Below are 18,087 nucleotides of genomic sequence, written 5' to 3'. Positions count from 1 at the left end.
TTTATAATAATATCCTACTATTGAGTCGGGTCGTTCCTTACTTACGCTTCGTTACCACGAACTGTTTGAAAGCTGCTTCAGTTTTGTTTCCGAAGCCAAAGAAACAGGAATCTGCTTTAAGTTTTCCAAAGAAGAAAAGATTTCTAAGTCATATCATTTTTTTACAAGAAAAATATCTCTGTCTCTATAGTTTAACTATTAGTGACTGTATATCCGGCCATTTAAAATTATTAAAGTAGTTATTTCACTCAGAATGATCAAAAAGTCCAAAAATCGTGCCTTCAGGGAAGAAACAATTTACACAGCCCCAAGATCAACAGCTCCAAATTATGCAATTGGCTCCTATTTCTACCACTTCTGCTAATAATAATAATGCATCGCAGCACCAAGCCACCTAAGGCCAACACTGCTACGCACGCTCCTCCTCCATCCTAATCTGTTCAAAGCCTCCCTCTTTACACCCTTCCATGAAGTTCCAATTTCCCTTAAATCTTTCCCTAAGACACCCTCCCACCCCAACTGAGGATGATCTGCTTTCGGTTTAGCCCTAGATGATTAATATACAAAAGTAACTTTTAGTTGGGGGTCACGTGTCTCCAAAAATGGTGCTTGGAAGAAACCACAATTTTTTCTGCTTGAAGTTTACATTCAAAAGTTTGGGTCGTGCGGATCCCAAAGCAAAGAACAATTGACGAGAAAATGTGGGGCTTGGCCTTCTAAAGATGGGGCCAATAAGGGGCCAACTTCCTTTATAATAATGTCAAACTCAAATCATAAGTCATTGGGTCAAGAACCCAACTGTACAAGAACAAGCAGAAAAATGATTCACCAAAAAATTGAAAATTTTTTTTAGATTTTTCTCTATTGGCTTGAAAGTTATATGTGGTATTTCTCCGACCAATAGTTCTTTAAAATTAATAAATAATAGGAAAAATATATATATAAATTAAGAAAATGAGGAAGAAAAAAGATTTCGGGACATTGCTCAATTCTCGAGGATAAGGAATAAATAGAAACTTGTAACTAAGTACTATTAATAATAATAATAAAAAAGGGAACAAAATAAGGCAAACTACTTCCTCGGGCAGATAATGACAAATGTGTTGTATGTATATGTTACTGTGAATGTCCGAAATCTGGTTAATGTCGGCATTCATCGGCGAATGTTCGAAATTAGCTTTGTGAGTCAGTTTTTTCAGTCTTATGCAACCTATGATGGTAAAAGTTAAAGTTAGGTTAGATTATGTTAGTTTAGGTTAGGTTAAGTTAGACTTGCTCAGGTTAAATTTGGTTCTAAATATCAGAAGTGGGTTAAAAACCTAACTTAGATAACCTTACCTTACCAAATCTTACCAAACCTGTCATCATCAAAACTTGCATTAAATTGAAAAAGTTGACTGGCAACGCAGACTAAATCCAAGGAGTAAATCACCAATTTACGGACATTCACAGAAACCAAAGACCTTAGATCTTAGTTCCTCCAGAGCCATCGGTGGCACATAGGGCGTCGACAAAGCCTCTCCATTCGTCAAGCGTTGGTGCTGCAGCGATGACGTCTTTCCATTCAGGTATTAGTGAGGTACCGGCCGTCCTCAGATCTCGGTAATATGTTTGTCTCAATGTATTTTTGGGGTGGCCTCTCTTTCTTCTACCGTCTGGCTTCCATTCATAGGTTGTTCGAGGAACTCGGCTCTCTTCCATATGAAGAACGTGTCCCAGGTATGTCCACCGCCTTCTTTTCAGCAATTCAATGACTGGAGGTTGACCTGTTTTTCTGCGTATTTCTGCATTTGTAATTTATTGTTGCCAGCTTGTATTCAACATTCTTCTGAGGCTCATATTTTCAAGTGCAAGGATCCTTTTTTCAAGCTGGTGTTTATTTTCCAACATTCACTTGCGTAAAGGAGAATTGAGAGTATATTGCTGTTGAAGAGTTCTATATGTATATTGCTTTATATGTATATGTATATTTTATAAGTATATTATTCTATATTGCTGTTGATAGAGTTCATATGTATATGTTTACAGTAACATATACATAAAATAACAAAAACGATAACTAACAATATATGAGTTAGTAACTATATATGAGTTACTAACTCATATATAGTTATATATGAGTATATATATATATATATATATATATATATATATATATATATATATATATATATATATATATAGTATATATGAGTTACTATATATGAGTTAGATAACTAACAAAATATATTAGTAACTAACAATATATGAGTTGAACTCTTCTCTGGAATCTCAAGACTTCCTGCAATCAAAAAGGAAAGAATACCAGAACAGGAACCAAAACCCCAATTACTTATAAACCGCAGATAAACGAATAGTTAACAGTTAGAGGTACAACAAACAAATCGTTGACTTTTATGAAAACCCCCATTCTTCGGCCTACTCTTTGAACCAATAGAACCAACGCAATGGGTCTTTTAAAACAAATCGAAGAGCCAACCTTTCTGATACGTGTATTGGCAAAGAGCCAAGTGAGACAACTTTCTTGTTATTCCGTGGTAAAATCCTTTGTGGTCTTTAATTTAATTATTCTACCACTGTGACGTATTTTCAAGCAGTTGTAACAAATCTAAAAGTTCGAGGTAACAAACCTGTAAGTAAGGAGCGACCCGGCTAAATTGTAACCAAAACTCTAAAAAAACGGAGTTTTGATACCAACAGATGCATCAAAAGAATTAAATTTTTATGCTGATTTCAAAAATTTATGTTTCATGAAGTTTAGTTTTACCCATTAAAAGTTACGAGCCTGAGAATTTCTTGGGGAGGGAAATTTCTGGGGAGTGAATGTTCCAGGAGAAATGTTACACTGGGGGCTTTTGACAGAATTACTATGCGAAATAATTTTTAATTGTCTTTTATTCTCTTTACCAAATTTTTTATTTGGAGGTATTCCGGGGAAAGTATCCAAGGGCTTTTCCTGGGAGATAATTCCCACGGAAGGGGATATTTCTGGAGTGGTGGAGAAACCGATAAGAGATTAGAGTCTTATTCAAATGAAAGAAAACTAAGGGGAATTTTTCAGGGTGAATTGTCCACAAGCAAGCTTACAGGGAGGGGGGATTCTCAGCATGGATAAAACTGTCTGGAGGGAATTTGACGGCGGTGGGGATACTCTTTAAGTTGAATGAAATTTTATGTGGAGTTTTCCGTGAGGTGTAGGGGTATATTTCATAGAGGGCGAGCCAGATTTACCGGCATTATTTGAAAAAAACGAACAGAAATTATGGCATATATGAAGTGTTGCCCCCTCCTCAATACCTTACTATTTAAGCTAAAGTTTTTATTGTTTTAAAAATTAGATTTGTGACAATACAGGTTCAAATTTGGCTGACCGAACATGAAAAATTAAAAAGAAATTTGTATATTAATTTTGGCAGATTTACCACGTATATGAAGGGTTGCCCCTTCCTCAATACTCGCTCTTAGAAGTAAGAGCCAAACAGGAAATAGATACCACCACGCTTTTCCCCCTGTTTCTCTTTGGCTATTGCATTCTCTTTGGTTGAAGTCAGCCCGATATAGAAGATTTAAAGGACCATTATTTTACTGAGTTTTTATAACAAATACACTTCTTGTAAAAATGTGTTTTTGAGAGTAATGTAGTAGCTAGTCTTTGGATTGGCATCGTAACTTTAAAAAAAATATATTACCTCTGCATGTACATGGAATTGAATTGTTCTTCAGCTGCACAAGGAAAGTGAAAAAAAAAATGCTCTTTTATGTGTGAGCGTTTTAAACGTGCAAATTAGTAGAATAGAGCTAGGAGATATTTTAATAATATATTGTGTAACAATATAACAAACACTAGTAAGAAAAAAGTAAAACCACAATACCTAAAATCGTCATTGATCCCACAGTAGTACCGTCAAAATGACTCTTTAAAAAGCTAAAATGTCATTAAAAAAGCTATAAAAAGTTAAACGACTCTTTAAAAAAGCACAGAATTTAAAAATATACAGATTTTTTTTCCTTCGAACTGAAGTCTTCCAACTAGGTTATTCTATTCTTCCAACTAGGTTATTCTATTTTCAGACTCCAATTTTCACTATGAACAGTTTTCCTGAGGATATTTATGACTCTTTAGATATAAAGATACTCACCATTTCTACATGATGAAGCAAACCACCCATAGAATTAATAATTGTTCATTTTCATAAATGTTATGAGGCTTCCCTCAAAAATAAAAAAATTGAATGCATAAAATAATAAATTATCAAAAAAAAGTTTCCAAAAATTATTCTATATTTAATTGTCTTTCATTCTCTTTGAGATTTTTTTTTATGTGGATATGTTCCGGGGAATTATCCAAGGTTTACTTTGGAAAATAATTTCCACGGAAGGGGATATTTATGGAGTGATCGAGAAACCGTGATCAAGATCGAGAAAATTATGTAAACAAAATTATCTTATTTAAAAAATAAAAAGTAAATGTATAAAGATTAAAAAAATAAAGTAAAATGTATCCATTGAAGACGAAGAAAAATGCTCCTATTTTTTATCATACAAAATCTTCTAGTAGTACTTACACCATCCTCTCCATAGGGAAAGCTCCAGATGTGCTTTTGTTCTGTTGCTAAGAGCGGATGAGTCTGATCCAGTGTTTCTACGGTGCAGTCGATTTAGTTTAAATAGTAAAGAAAAAGAAAAATAAATTGATCTGACTGACAAAGCAAATGACAGTTGAAAGTGAAATCTTGCTGAAGTGCACTACCGAAGTATAGCCTATTCTCTGAAAATATCTTTCTACTTAAAGGTCTCTAAAGCATTGAAAAGTTTCTATGTCTCATATGCTAGGAAACCATTAGAATGAATTTATAATCAGGTGTTTTTTGCACTAAGCTCTGAAAGGGCCACCATCTTTCATTTTTTTTGCTCAAAAAGTTAATTCTCAGTGTGAGAGGAATTATTTTTTATTATTTATTATTATTTTTTTTTTATTTTAATCTGCTTCTAAAATACGGTACTCCTTTTTTATTTGAAAATATGCCACAGTGAAATCTTGCTGTCAGTAATGAGGATTGCTACTCACTCGACGCCTTCAAAAGATCCTGAAAGATTATTTTGTTGAATCTGTGTAATTTTTATTCGCTAGTTTAGTCCCTTACATTATTTAATGCTTTTTCTCCACTAGTTCAATCTGTTATGCGACAGATAATTTAGAGTCCAGTAATTAAAATATAATTTAATTTTCTAAGTTGTTAGTTGTCTTAATGTTTTTACGTAGTTACGTAGTTATTTCATTTTCTGAAATATTTGTGTCTAAATACTATTTGTGTTCCGCTAAGTTACACGCCAATGGCTTTTTTTTATGTGTTAAAAAAAATCTCGAAATTTCAACTAAGAAGCAAAAAGTTCAAATCATTCGCTCGTGAATTCTGGCAAGATTTGGTAAGAGCCAGCCAGTAGACTTTCCTGCTGAGTATTAATATATATTTATAATTGTTAATTATAATAATTAATGCAATTATAAGTATATTATCAGAAATAGAACCTTTTCTAGCTGATACCTAATCTTCAAAAAGAAAATATCGATCTTTCCAGGAAAACAGTAGTCTATAAGCTCCTCAGAGGCTATAGCATGACTTATGCATTCTTTAATCTAGATTACCTAGATCTCTGGCCTTTAATTGACCTCTTGAAGATAAATAGGTCATTCGCTGGAAACTAATCTTAAGCGAGAATGTAATGGGAGAAAAGTTTTGACACTCGAAACTAAACTGGGATGAATTACTCGCTGGGATTTAATAGAACTGGGACTGTCACGGAGTGAGGGGACTAAGAAAAGAGTTCAAGATTTCATTCCACATTATGTTAAACTTGAGGGATGTATGCCCCCCGAAGTGAATTATTATTTCACTAAAAATCTTGTGATCTTAATAATCAATGTTTTGAGTGTATGCGTTAATTTTAAAAATTAAATAAAAAAACAAGTTTTTTAACTGATAGTAAGGAGCGACATTGAAACTTAAAACGAACATAAATTTTTTCGTATATGAAATTCGATTTTTTCGAAGTCATATATACGTATATGAATATAAATATAATTAAAAATATAAAATGTAGTATCAATTATAACATAATATTCTATAAGTGATAAAGTAAAAAAATAAACAATTAATATAATAAAAAAGGAAAAACTGATGCATCAAAAGACCTAGCTTTTTATTACGATTCCAAGTATAAGTATTCCCTATGTTTGAAGTTACCCATCAAAAGTGACGAGCCTGAGAAAATTTGCTAAATTTTCAAAAAGAAGGAGAACCCTTCCAAAAAGGGAAAAATACAGCTCTCCAAAAAATACAGCTCTCCTGTATAGTTTACAAGCTCCTATCTACGAAACTGTTTCATTTCTTCCCAGAAGAAAAATCACGACTGTGTGTTTATTTGTTTGTTGGGGTTTTGTTCCCTCTGGGTTAATAACATCAAGCTAAATATTTTACAGTACTTGGAAAGGGTTAACTCAAACGTAAGTTTAAAGTTCTAGTGCCCTCTTTCTAGTAGCAAAGAGATTTTGCCACAGCAAAGCGTCGTTTTCTGCCAGTCAGTGGCATAAAACCATTTTAGTTCGAAGAAGATGGAAATAATATTGCGTAAAGCAAATCGACAGAAAATTATTTAAAACGCTGTATATTGAGCTTTCTAGCGTTAGAGGCTGTAATGCCGCGCCATGGCTTATTTGTGTACTCGAAGTCACAAGCAGTATATACAATATAATGGCGGATAGTGACAAATATTTTTAAGATTGATTTAATTAAGTTGATTCGTTTGAAGCTTCGAAGATTGCTATCGGTGGGAAATACTTACAGAGCAGCTATTAAGGAGAAAATTTAGTTGATAAAATTTAGATACAGCCATAACGGACCTGCAGTTAAGACGAACCTTTACGTTTTACGATTCAGAGGTTTGTAAATGTTTTAGAGGTTTCGCTACCAAAGACTTCCGACTCAATACTTTCTTTAGACCTGACTGTAATGCCATTCTGTGCCAGCTAACGAGTTGTCTGACAGTTTTTCGAGATCATGCTTGTTGCAGATAAGACGGACCACATGGTTGTTGGTATGACGGACCTGGGACGGACTAGGGTCCGTCTTGGCTGCATAATTCTCGAAGCTAAACTGACGAGTCTTAAAGGAACAGACAACTTGACTCAAAGTTGACTTGAGGACCTAGCTGACATATCAAATATGTACCTATCAAGTTTTTGGATGACATGTCATTGCTCGAAAAGTGCATAAGAAATATTAAAAGCTGTGCAATGGAAATTCTCGAAGACGTTGCAAGTCATGCAGCCCAGTAAAAAACGAAAGTGAGCTCCCATAAATCTCGTATTATGACCTTTAGTTTTCTTAAATCAAAGCCATCACTTATAGCCCCAATACCTAATGAATTAATTATAACAAAAACTAAACTATTAGGGGTTACACTGACTAGCGATTTGAAATGGGATGCCCACATTTGCTCTATTGTTAAACAGGCTAGTACATGTCTGTCTCTTCTTAAGCTATTTGCTAAATTTCCTTGCCCAAAAGCACATATTCTCCGCCTTTATACATCCCTCCTAGGAAGTCCTTCCTCCTACTTGTTCAGATGAAACTGAAGGAGATCCCTCCAACCTGTTGACCGACCATCCATTAAAAGCCGACATGGCCTCACAGGCTGTCACGCCAGAATTCGTCAGACCGTTCCCGAAAGCCGGACCAGGGTCAGAGAAAGCTCAGGACGACAAAAGCTCTCCCTTAAAATTCTCACTGACACGCTAGAAAAAGAGCGCCTTGAAGCAGAAAGTCAAATAAAAGAAGCCCAGAAATCAAAGAAGAAAAGCCGAGCTGGACAGAAGGGAACAGCGAAAAGAAACATCACGGCTGACTTGGAAGAGGAGGAAGACTTTGAGCTTAGTGATACAAGCAGCGACGAGAGTCTTCACATCGGAGATACTGAGGAGGATGGTGAAGCTTTTTTTTAAAGACCGGAAGGAATTGAAGAAGGCGATTTTGTTCTTGTCAAAGTAGTTGGAAAGAGGATAGCGTCATATTTTGTTGCAAAGGTCTTGGTGAAAAACGTGATTGAACATGAGATTGAAGTGCTCTTTTGGAAGAGGATTTTTCCCTCTTATAAATTTCAAGAAACGACTGAAAAGGGAAGGGTCAGTCTTGAGGATGCTCTGATGAAACTGCCAAAGCCTATCCCGCTGGAAGAATAGCAAAGCAGGCGTCACTCCTCACATTTGAAGTTAATTTTTCTGATTTCAGTGTGTTATAAAGACCTAATACTGACATTTTACTTGACTGAGACATTGTTACTTGAGTGATAAATATTTACTTGATATGTCTATACGAAATATATAGTCGAAGATGATTATGAAAATCATGGTCCGTCTTGCCCCCTCTGGTGGTCCGTCCTGCCAGTCCCTTCAGATAAGACGGACCTTTTGACCTTTCTTCCAAAATCTGTGTTTTCTCAGAAACCCTTTGGATAAAAAAAATTGAAAAAAATAGTAAAGTAGCGGGGATGAATAAGCAATCGGAACAGAACAAATTTCGTTCCGTTGTCCCATATATATATATATATATATATATATATATATATATATATATATATATATATATATATATATATATATATATATATATATATATTCATAGTTAAATCGTACACTTTTTCCAAAAAAAAAGAAAAGAAAATAAACACCATGAGATTGCAGGTAGTTTATTGTAAAGGTAAATAAACCCCAATGTTTGATATTCTTTATAGGGAGAAAACCGAGTTTTCCATATCAGAGATTGAATACCTACCCCTCGAATCATTGGAGGGTTTTTCATCTCCGGGTTTAACTTCTGCTAGGTTATAACCACCTTGACATTTCATCCAATAACGGTGCCAGGTGATGACCATAACTTCAACATAATATGTGGCTAGCAGAGAATTAGACATCGCAACATTGAGATTAAGTAATCTAAGTGGAAAATCAACACTAAACAAAAGTGTTAAATGATAATATCCATTTTATTTTTCAGATACATCGCCATTACAAGACCCCTAAGCTATGCACGACACAGGGATAACCGTCGTGTCTACCTAACAATCGTTCTTGTATGGATCATTTCTATTGCGATTGGAATGCCCATCACGCTCGGCCTGAATGAAACGGATGACAGAAAACACACATTATGTACCTTCTACAATGCAGATTTCATTATTTATTCGTCTCTTTCTTCATTCTATATTCCTTGCATCATAATGGTTTTCCTGTATCATAGGATTTTTAAGGTAAATAATACTTTCATATTTCTGCCGTCAACATTAATATGCCAAACTTAAAATCTGATGGGGGCTAAAAAAACTGTTTTTCGTTCCTTCTCCACAAGGCTATATTCAGGGGGAGATAGGGGCTTTGACCACCCCCTTCCCGAAATTTTTGTTCGAATCTTCAAAACTAAAATGAATACAAACATATTTTTGAGGCGTTTAAAGTTTTTTTGTAAAGCTCCTCTCGGAAAAAATATTTTTTACGCCTCCCACACCGTGGAAAAATATTTTTTACGCCTCCCACACCCTGAAAAAATATTTTTTACCCTCCCTCTCTCCGGATGAAAATTTTCGATACGACCCTACTTCTCCATTACGCGAATTGAAAATGTCTACTTTCATCATATTCTATGCACTGTTAAATTTTCTGAATTTAATAAACAGTTGTTTTTTTTCAAGTCAAGTTGGAGCGCTGGATGGCCTCTAAGTCAGCGTAAAACAATAAAACATGTCATTTGATCAAATTGGCATTTGATGTCATTTGATCATTTGATCAAATTGCAGTGGGTGAAAAAATAAATAAATGTGATGATTCAAAACCAAAACATTATTTTTGACGGTGGATTTTAAAGCTGTTAATTTTATTTACCTAAAATCGGCATTAAAAAGCACATATTAAGGGGTAAGTTTGTTCAGGATAAGGTTTAAGAGCTAAGTTCGGCCCTATTTGGGCAGTAGATCCATTCATGAAAGTGTCAGTTGCCTACCTTCATAACTTGCAAAAACGATTTTCATCCACCAGGATTTGATCAAAATCCCAGGCATTTGACCAAATGTACCATTTTAAACATTTTATAACATTTCTTTATATGTATATCGGTCCTCCACCAAGAATCCTTGAATCACTGGACGTGTACAAAAATAGTTTTGGGAATGTTTACCTTAATTAGGTTACGAATGATTTGATAGGCATCCGGCTACCCCACCCCCCTCCCCCGAAGAAAAACATTCATTCCCCTTGGAAAACTATCACACGCAGAAAATTCTTATCGAAATTCACCCCGACAATAACCCCTTGGAAAACTTTCCCGAAATGTTAAATTCAGCAAATAAATAAATCAAAACAAGTACGAAGAATAAAGAAATAGGAATTATAGAAATTCTACTTATTTTCCAAAATTCATGTAGAGTATATGATGTAGGATCAAAAAGTTAATGGTAACAGTTCAAAATGTAAGTATGAAGTGACTCGGGTTAATAGTTGCCAAAAGCCTTAAAAAAGAGAATTTTGATAATAATGGACGTGTCAAAAGAAAATCTGGTTTAATTCTGAAATTATTTGGTTACCAGGAAACTAAAAACACTAAAATAGATTCCTGGTTGACAGAAATTTTACGAGCCAAAGAGCCCAGCATATGAAAAGCCTGAAAGAGGAAAAACAAACATATACTCTCATGTAAATACCGGAAAACGATGGTATAAGGTCACATGATTGTTTTCAGCATAGTAATCAGCTAGGTATTAAGACACTTAAGTAGTATGCAGTAAGATGAACGAAAAGATTTCTTAACACAATTAAAAAGAAAAGAAGCTTATCATGGAAATTATAGCAGCTGATTTTGCTTGAATATAAGTTTTTCTTCATTAATGGGGAAACGCAAAACGGTAGAAAGAAATAAAGGACAGTTTCTGCAGAAGTTTGAAGTCAAATTTATAAATTATAAAATAAGTATTTGAAATAACTATGAAATAAATATGGAAAAAAAATATGAGGATGTGGTTTTGTTTCTCTCTTTGGAGAAACCTATCAACAGCAATTTCTCACATTTCAGTTAATCTTTGCTGAATAAATTTTCTACATTCATATATTGCAATGCTTTTGCTTCATTATATAATCTGTAACGTGAGAAATATTCCTTACCCTAGGAATTTACAAGATATGTTATTCCCTAAAGCTGGTGGGGAATTACATACTCCATTTAGTAGATGGAAATTTGTCTTTTCATCAATAACGTTCGAATGGTTCTCACTAAAATGGGTTAGGCAGTACTATTCAGGATCTAAAAAGTTAGAAGTATCTTGTGAATTTCGGCACTCAATACATTCGTAGCTTACTACGAATCAAAAGTTACCCTAAAATCAGGCATAGGCTACTGCTTACTAGTTCTGGTACAATAAGAAAATGAATATGTTCGCAAAGATGGGGTTTTAGCTTTTTGCATTTATGTAAGGTGAAGAAGGGTACAAAGAAAATTTTTCATTTTTAACAATTTTTTAAACAGTGAGAGAAAGGGGGAAGGGTCCTCTATGAAGCATGGGAAGTGGGTCAGGTGTTACCATGTCAATACAATTTAGGCTAAAAGAATGTGGAATGAGATTTATTTGGCTAATAAATATATAAATATAAAAATTAAATACAGTTATATAAAAGCACTAATTCCGTTGGCAGCATAGATACATTTCATGGCATTACGTATCAAAAAAGAAAATTTTCATTTCTGGCAATTTTATACATTTATCACTTGGAGAAGGGGGAGACCTCTGAGAAGATATATCGTTTCACCTACTTCTTTTCTGATTAGACTAGCAAGGGGAATTTTATGGCTCTAAGATTTGTATAATTTCTGATGACTTGGGATTTCAGTTTTTTTAGGCTAAGCTATCTTTTCAAAACTTTTCGCGAGAGTTAGAAGTCACTGGCAGACACATTCGTAGGATTTAGTTTGAAGGGAGGGGCACAATTTCGAGAAATTTCTATAAATTAGAAAGTGGCTGATCCATCACTAAAGGTTAGCTAGACATAATCACAATCAAGGGAACTAGAGCTGCGATAAAATCATACTTTTAGTTTACATTCACGTGAGCATAAAGGTTGGGAAAATGTGTAAAGATTGGTAGCATAATTACAAATTGATTGTGCCTATAGTAGCAATGTAAGATACCAGACGGTAAGGTACTGCAAAAGGTACGCGCACAAAAAAAAAATCCTCATGTTACTATCATCTGCAGGGACTATTACAGTATAGTAATTTTGTGACTACGGGGCCCAAACTGACATAATATCGTAGAGAGGAGATAGGTCAAGGTAGGTATAGCCAAGCAAAACTCAAAATTAGAGAAAGATACCCCTCCAAACTTTAGTATAGAAAAGCTTCTAACTTCTCCTTACTGGAATTGGCCAAACCTTAGAGGCAGATATCTCCTTTCTATCAAGCAGCGTCATTAAATATAGTTATTCTTATCGTTAACATATTCCTTAAGCGTTTTAGGGAAAAAGGAATTAATACGCATGCATTAAAGACAACCTTGTAGCACTCCCTCAGTGAAAAACCACGTGCCTTCTATTTATAGTTTATTGGTTTATGGTTTTTTCCCAGCCTCTTCGTATGGAAGGGATGATCACAGGAACTTGAAAGGGGTTTATTCAATTGATTCATGAGAGTTCTAATGCCTTTTTTAAAATTCAAAAGTCATTGGAGGCCATCAGCCTTTCTCCTGTGCCGTTTTGCTGCCTTATCCCTTCAGAGCTCATCTAAAGATATAATCCAAATTTTATTCCAAATTGTCAAAAAGGCTAATAAATATGCTTCCAGGAATGACATAACCCCATAGGGCTCGGGCTAGGGCTGTAATTTGTTCAATTTTCAATTGTTTAAAATAGGTCTTATAGCAGAAAAGGCCAGAACCTTGCTTGATTTTTAGTGTCCATTGGATCAAAATTTTAGGGATCTTGGGCTCAAAACCTATGTCATTAAGTCCTTTAGCCTAGGGAACCCCAATTAAGAAGGGAAAAAATATTAGCTCTCCAAGAGCAGCACTCGACAAATGGCCTGAAACGGGCCGAGAAACTTTTATCGCCACTCACTTTGTATGGAAATTTCAATCGCAGAAAATTTAAAGGGAGGTCATTCGGTTGGACATGGTAGGCTTTATCACCCTTTTAAGGGCTGAAAGTGATCGGAGAGCAAATCTGGCTCCTTCTCGTACCCTTTCCTCATGCCTGCTTCCCGCCATATCCCAGTAGTATCAGTTCAAAATTTTGAGATAGTAATTTTGGTCAGTAGTCTCAGAGGTACAAATAAGTTTACATTCAGGGTTGATATCACCCCCATAGTCACAGGAACGAATATCCTAAATTAGTTAAATCCCTCTTTATTGGGAGATAAATTTAAATATAAAATATTTACAAATTTAATCTTGGCTGTCCAATCAGCACAGAGCTTCTAACTATCGTTGATTAGGGCAAGATTTTCGGAAAACCCAAGGGTATACTATGGAAATGACACGTGTGCCTGAATAATTCACGTACAGTAGCCAAAGTAGCTGCATCCGAATTTACAGATTTGTCTGCAATATCTTGGAAGTGGCTTGAAATGAATTTGGAGCTTTCACATAGTTGGGGAAATGAAGTGGGAGAGGGTGGGCTAAGGAAATCTCCTATTTTTTGTTTGGGAAGGGTGGAAGCTCCAAGCAATTTTGTTTCCTTCCACATGTTAAATAATCAGATTTTACTTTTAGTGTCCTTGGTACTTTAAGCTGTATTGTGCCATGTGCATTTAGCTAAATTTTTTTGCTAAATTTTCCCGTTTTATTTTTTTGAAATTTCCGCCCACTACTACGCAAAAATTTCATAGCTGCATTTGGAGGTATTTTACATTAAAAATTGAATTCTTGATAATTTTGAATTTTTCTAGATTAACAATTGCTTATAGTTCCACCTAAATAAGTCAAACAGCTCAGGTATTCCCTTTTCTTCAAACCTAATTTGAGGTCAAGTCAGTCTGTGGTAATAGGTCTAAAGTATAAAAACCATTTCTTCCAAAAATTCAGCAGTCAATGGTTGTGTCAGATTGATTTAGTCTAACTTGGACTAGATACTCAGTGTAGTGAGCATAGTCCAGACCTATTACGGCCATTCTGAAACGTAAACCTCCAGCATTGCTATTTTGGGCCAGTACTAGTGCGCACTGCCAACGCACATGCACGCGCATGGCAGGTATTAAAATTGTACCATTTGTCTCAAATTTGAACCAAAAGTAGCGTGAAATTCTGATTTTTTTGGCCGTAAATAAAAATAGTTTTCTTATTTTTTTCTTCAAGCTCTTTATAGCTTTCAATTTTCTGTCAAGTTCGTGATAGAATGATAACATTGCTTTTCATAGATATAGCTTACTTACTTGACTTCATGTTTAGCCATTTGGCTGTTGCAAGGTCTAAGGATAAAAAGGGATAATTTACATTTAAGGTAAATAGACATACTTTTTCTTGTTTTTCTCTTCAGAATCTTTATAGTTTACAATAGGGTGTCAGGCTTCAGAAATATATATATATATATATATATATATATATATATATATATATATATATATATATATATATATATATATATATATATATATATATATATATATATATATATATATATATATATATATATATATATATATATATATATTTAGTTACGTCATAACGGTTGAATTAAATGAGCTTCTTCCTTTAATCTTTCTGTTATGATAAAGTTTATTGTTTTACAGTCTTTCAAACCAATACAACTTTTTAGCAAATAAGGTATCTTCAGTTTTTACTGGACTCAACTTAAGCTTTTTACTTTACTCTCCCTCAGCTATCCCTGAAAATTTAAATTTCACACCCTAAGTTGTTCTAGATGTATTACAGGGGTATTACAGATACGGAATTTTAATAACTTGCCAACACATAGTTTGTTTGATTTACCCCGCTATCTAATCGTGTAAGTCCCAAGGGAGATTATAATTCAAAAACATGGTTTAGTGGAAACTTACGTAGCCGTATACTTCATAAAAGAGTAGGAAAACCCAGGAGATCAACTTTGATGAAAAACTCCATATATGCAGTTAGATAATTTTATGCTTAGCCGGCGGCAAGTTTTAAAATAAAAAATGTTGTGAAAAGTCAACAAAAAATAAAATAAAAATAATCAAACAGTTCGTGGTAACGAACTGTAGTAAGGAGTGACCCGGCTCAATAGTAAACGAAACTCTATAAAACGGAATTTTGATGCTAAAATATACATAAAAAAAATCGGATTTTCATGCCGATTTTAAATATATAAGTTTCATCAAATTTAGTCTTTGTCATCAAAAGTTACGAGCCTGAGAAAATTTGCCTTATTTTGGAAAATAGGGGGAAATACCCCTAAAAATCATAGAATCTTAACGAAAATCAAACCATCGCATTCAGCGTATCAGAAAACCCTATAGCAAAAATTTCAAGCTCCTATCTGCAAAAATGTGGAATTTCGTATTTTTTGCCAGAAGACAAATCACGGGTGCGTGTTTATTTGTTGTTTTTTCTCCAGGGTCATCGTATCGACCAAGTGGTCTTAGAATGTCTTAAGAGGGCTCATTCCAACTGAAATGAAAAGTTCTTGTGCCCTTTTTAAGTGACCAAAAAATTGGAGGGCACCTAGGCCCCTCCCACGCTCATTTTTTCTCCAAAGTCAACGGATCAACATTTTGTGGTAGCCATTTTGTTCCGCATAGTCAAAAACCATAATAACTATGTCTTTGGGAATGACTTACTCCCCCACAGTCCCTGGTGGAGGGGCCGCAAGTTACAAACTTCGACCAGTGTTTACATATAATAATGGTTATTGGGAAGTGTACAGACATTTTCAGGGTTTTTTTTTTGGTTTTGGGGGCGGGGTTGAGGGGAGGAGGCTATGTGGGAGGATCTTTCCTTGGAGAAATATGTCATTGGGGGAACAGAAATTCAATGAAAAGGGCGCAGGATTTTCTAAAATTACTATAAAAAAACAATGAAAAAATAAACATGGAAAAGTTTTTTCAATTGAAAGTAAGGAGTAGCATTGAAACTTAAAACGAACAGAGATTATTACGCATATGAGGGGTTCTAAAAATGCTTTAGCATAAAGAGAGAGGCATTTAGGAGGAGATAAATACCCCGCTCTTTATGCTAAAGTATTTTTAGTAATTTCAACTATTTATTCTACGGCCTTTCTGATTCAGGGGTCATTTTTAAAGAATTGGGACAAAACTTACGATTTAGTGTAAAGAGCGAGGTATTAACGATGGTACAAACCCCCTCATGTACATAATAAAAATTTAAGAATATAAAAGTTTGTTACGTAAGTTAATTCTTAAGTTATGTATATTTTTTACTAATAAAAAATTCGTTAAAAATTAAAATTTATAGTTGCCTTTTTATGTAACCGAAAAATTGCAGGGCAACTAGGCCTCCTTCCCCACCCCTTATTTCTCAAAATCGTCTGACCAAAACTAAGAGAAATTCATTTAGCCAAAAAAGGAATTAATATGCAAATTTCATTTTAATAATTTATGTGCGAAGAGCCAAAATCAAACATGTATTATTTCAAAAACGTTCAAAAATTACATAAAAAAACTAGTTTTTTTAACTGAAAGTAAAGAGCGACATTAAAACTTAAAACGAACAGAAATTACTCCGTATATGAAATGGGTTGTCCCCTCTGCAATCCCTTGCTCTTTACTCTAAAGTTTTTAATTGTTTTAAAAAGTTGAACTGTGGCAAAGAGTCAAACTTTAGCGTAAAGAGCGAGGGATTGCGGAGGGGACAACCCATTTCATATACGGAGTAATTTCTGTTCGTTTTAAGTTCTAATGTCACTCCTTACTTTCAGTTAAAAAAACTAGTTCTTATGTACTATCATCATGAAGCTCTGGAAATTCTAATGTTCCTGATTGCTGTATCAAAAAGAAAAACACTGTTATAAATCTAAGCTATAAATATAAGCTAAGTTATAAATGTATTTATAAGGATATTATTAAAATTAATTCAATATATAAAACTTTCAAGTTAAAATTTATTTGACTCACCTACAAAAGTATCTTTTTAGAGAGACAAATTAGTTTTCCAACCTGTTCTGTTACATTTAGCCTTTTAGTTGACTATTGACACATCAATAGAAACGTTTCTTTCTTGATTAAGAATATTCCCTTATTGCCTAATTTTTACATATTCCTTTTAACCTATATTCATTCAATAGCCCGACTGAATATAGCAGTTGTACCACCCATTGAAACCTTTTTTCTTTATTAAAAATATTCCTTTATCAAACAGTTCGTGGTAACGAACTGTAGTAAGGAGCGACCCGGCTCAATAGCAACCAAAACTCTAAAAAATGGGTTTTTGATATCAATAGCTACATCAAAAGAATCGCATTTTAATGCTGATTGTAAATATATAAGTTTAATCAAGTTTAGTCTTACCCATCAAAAGTTACGAGCCTGAGAAAATTTGCCTTATTTAAAAAAAAAGGGGAAAACAACCCCTAAAAGTCATAGAATCTTAAAGAAAATCACACTATCAGATTCAGCGTATCAGAAAACCCTATTGTACAAGTTTCAAGCTCCTATCTACAAAAATGTGAAATTGCGTATTTCTTGCCAGAAGACAAATCACGGGTGCGTGTTTATTTGTTTTTTTTCCAGGGGTCATCGTATCGACCAAATGGTCCTAGAATGTCGCAAGAGGGCTCATTCTAACGGAAATGAAAAGTTCTAGTGCGCTTTTTAAGTGACCAAAAAAATTGGGGGGCACCTAGGCCCCCTCCCACGCTCATTTTTTCTCCAAATTCAACATATAATAATGGTTATTGGGAAGTGTATAGCCTTTTAAGGGGATTTTTTGGTTTTGGGGGTGGGGTTGAGGGGATGGAGCTATGTGGGAGGATCTTTCCTTTGAGACATATGTCATGGGGGAACAGAAATTCAATGAAAAGGGCGCAGGATTTTCTAAAATTACTATAAAAAAAACTATGAAAAA

The 18,087-nt window shown here is 34.4% G+C and overlaps 1 protein-coding gene across 5 annotated transcripts in view; it reads left to right on the top strand.

Moving 5' to 3' along the window:
* The window catches only part of LOC136030473 (dopamine D2-like receptor), a 310,646-nt gene that overhangs the window by 153,883 nt on the left and 138,676 nt on the right, over positions 1-18,087 (top strand). For all 5 annotated transcript variants that reach the window (XM_065709482.1, XM_065709483.1, XM_065709481.1 and 2 more), the window contains one exon: positions 9,054-9,306. In XM_065709482.1, coding sequence (XP_065565554.1) covers positions 9,054-9,306 — 253 coding nt within the window. The remainder of the gene's footprint in view (positions 1-9,053; positions 9,307-18,087) is intronic.

This window comes from Artemia franciscana, chromosome 8 (assembly GCF_032884065.1).
Source record: "Artemia franciscana chromosome 8, ASM3288406v1, whole genome shotgun sequence".
In the NCBI taxonomy this organism is placed as follows: Eukaryota; Metazoa; Arthropoda; class Branchiopoda; order Anostraca; family Artemiidae; genus Artemia; species Artemia franciscana.
Note: the sequence above shows the minus strand (reverse complement) of the source record. Positions and strands in the feature narration are given on the sequence as shown.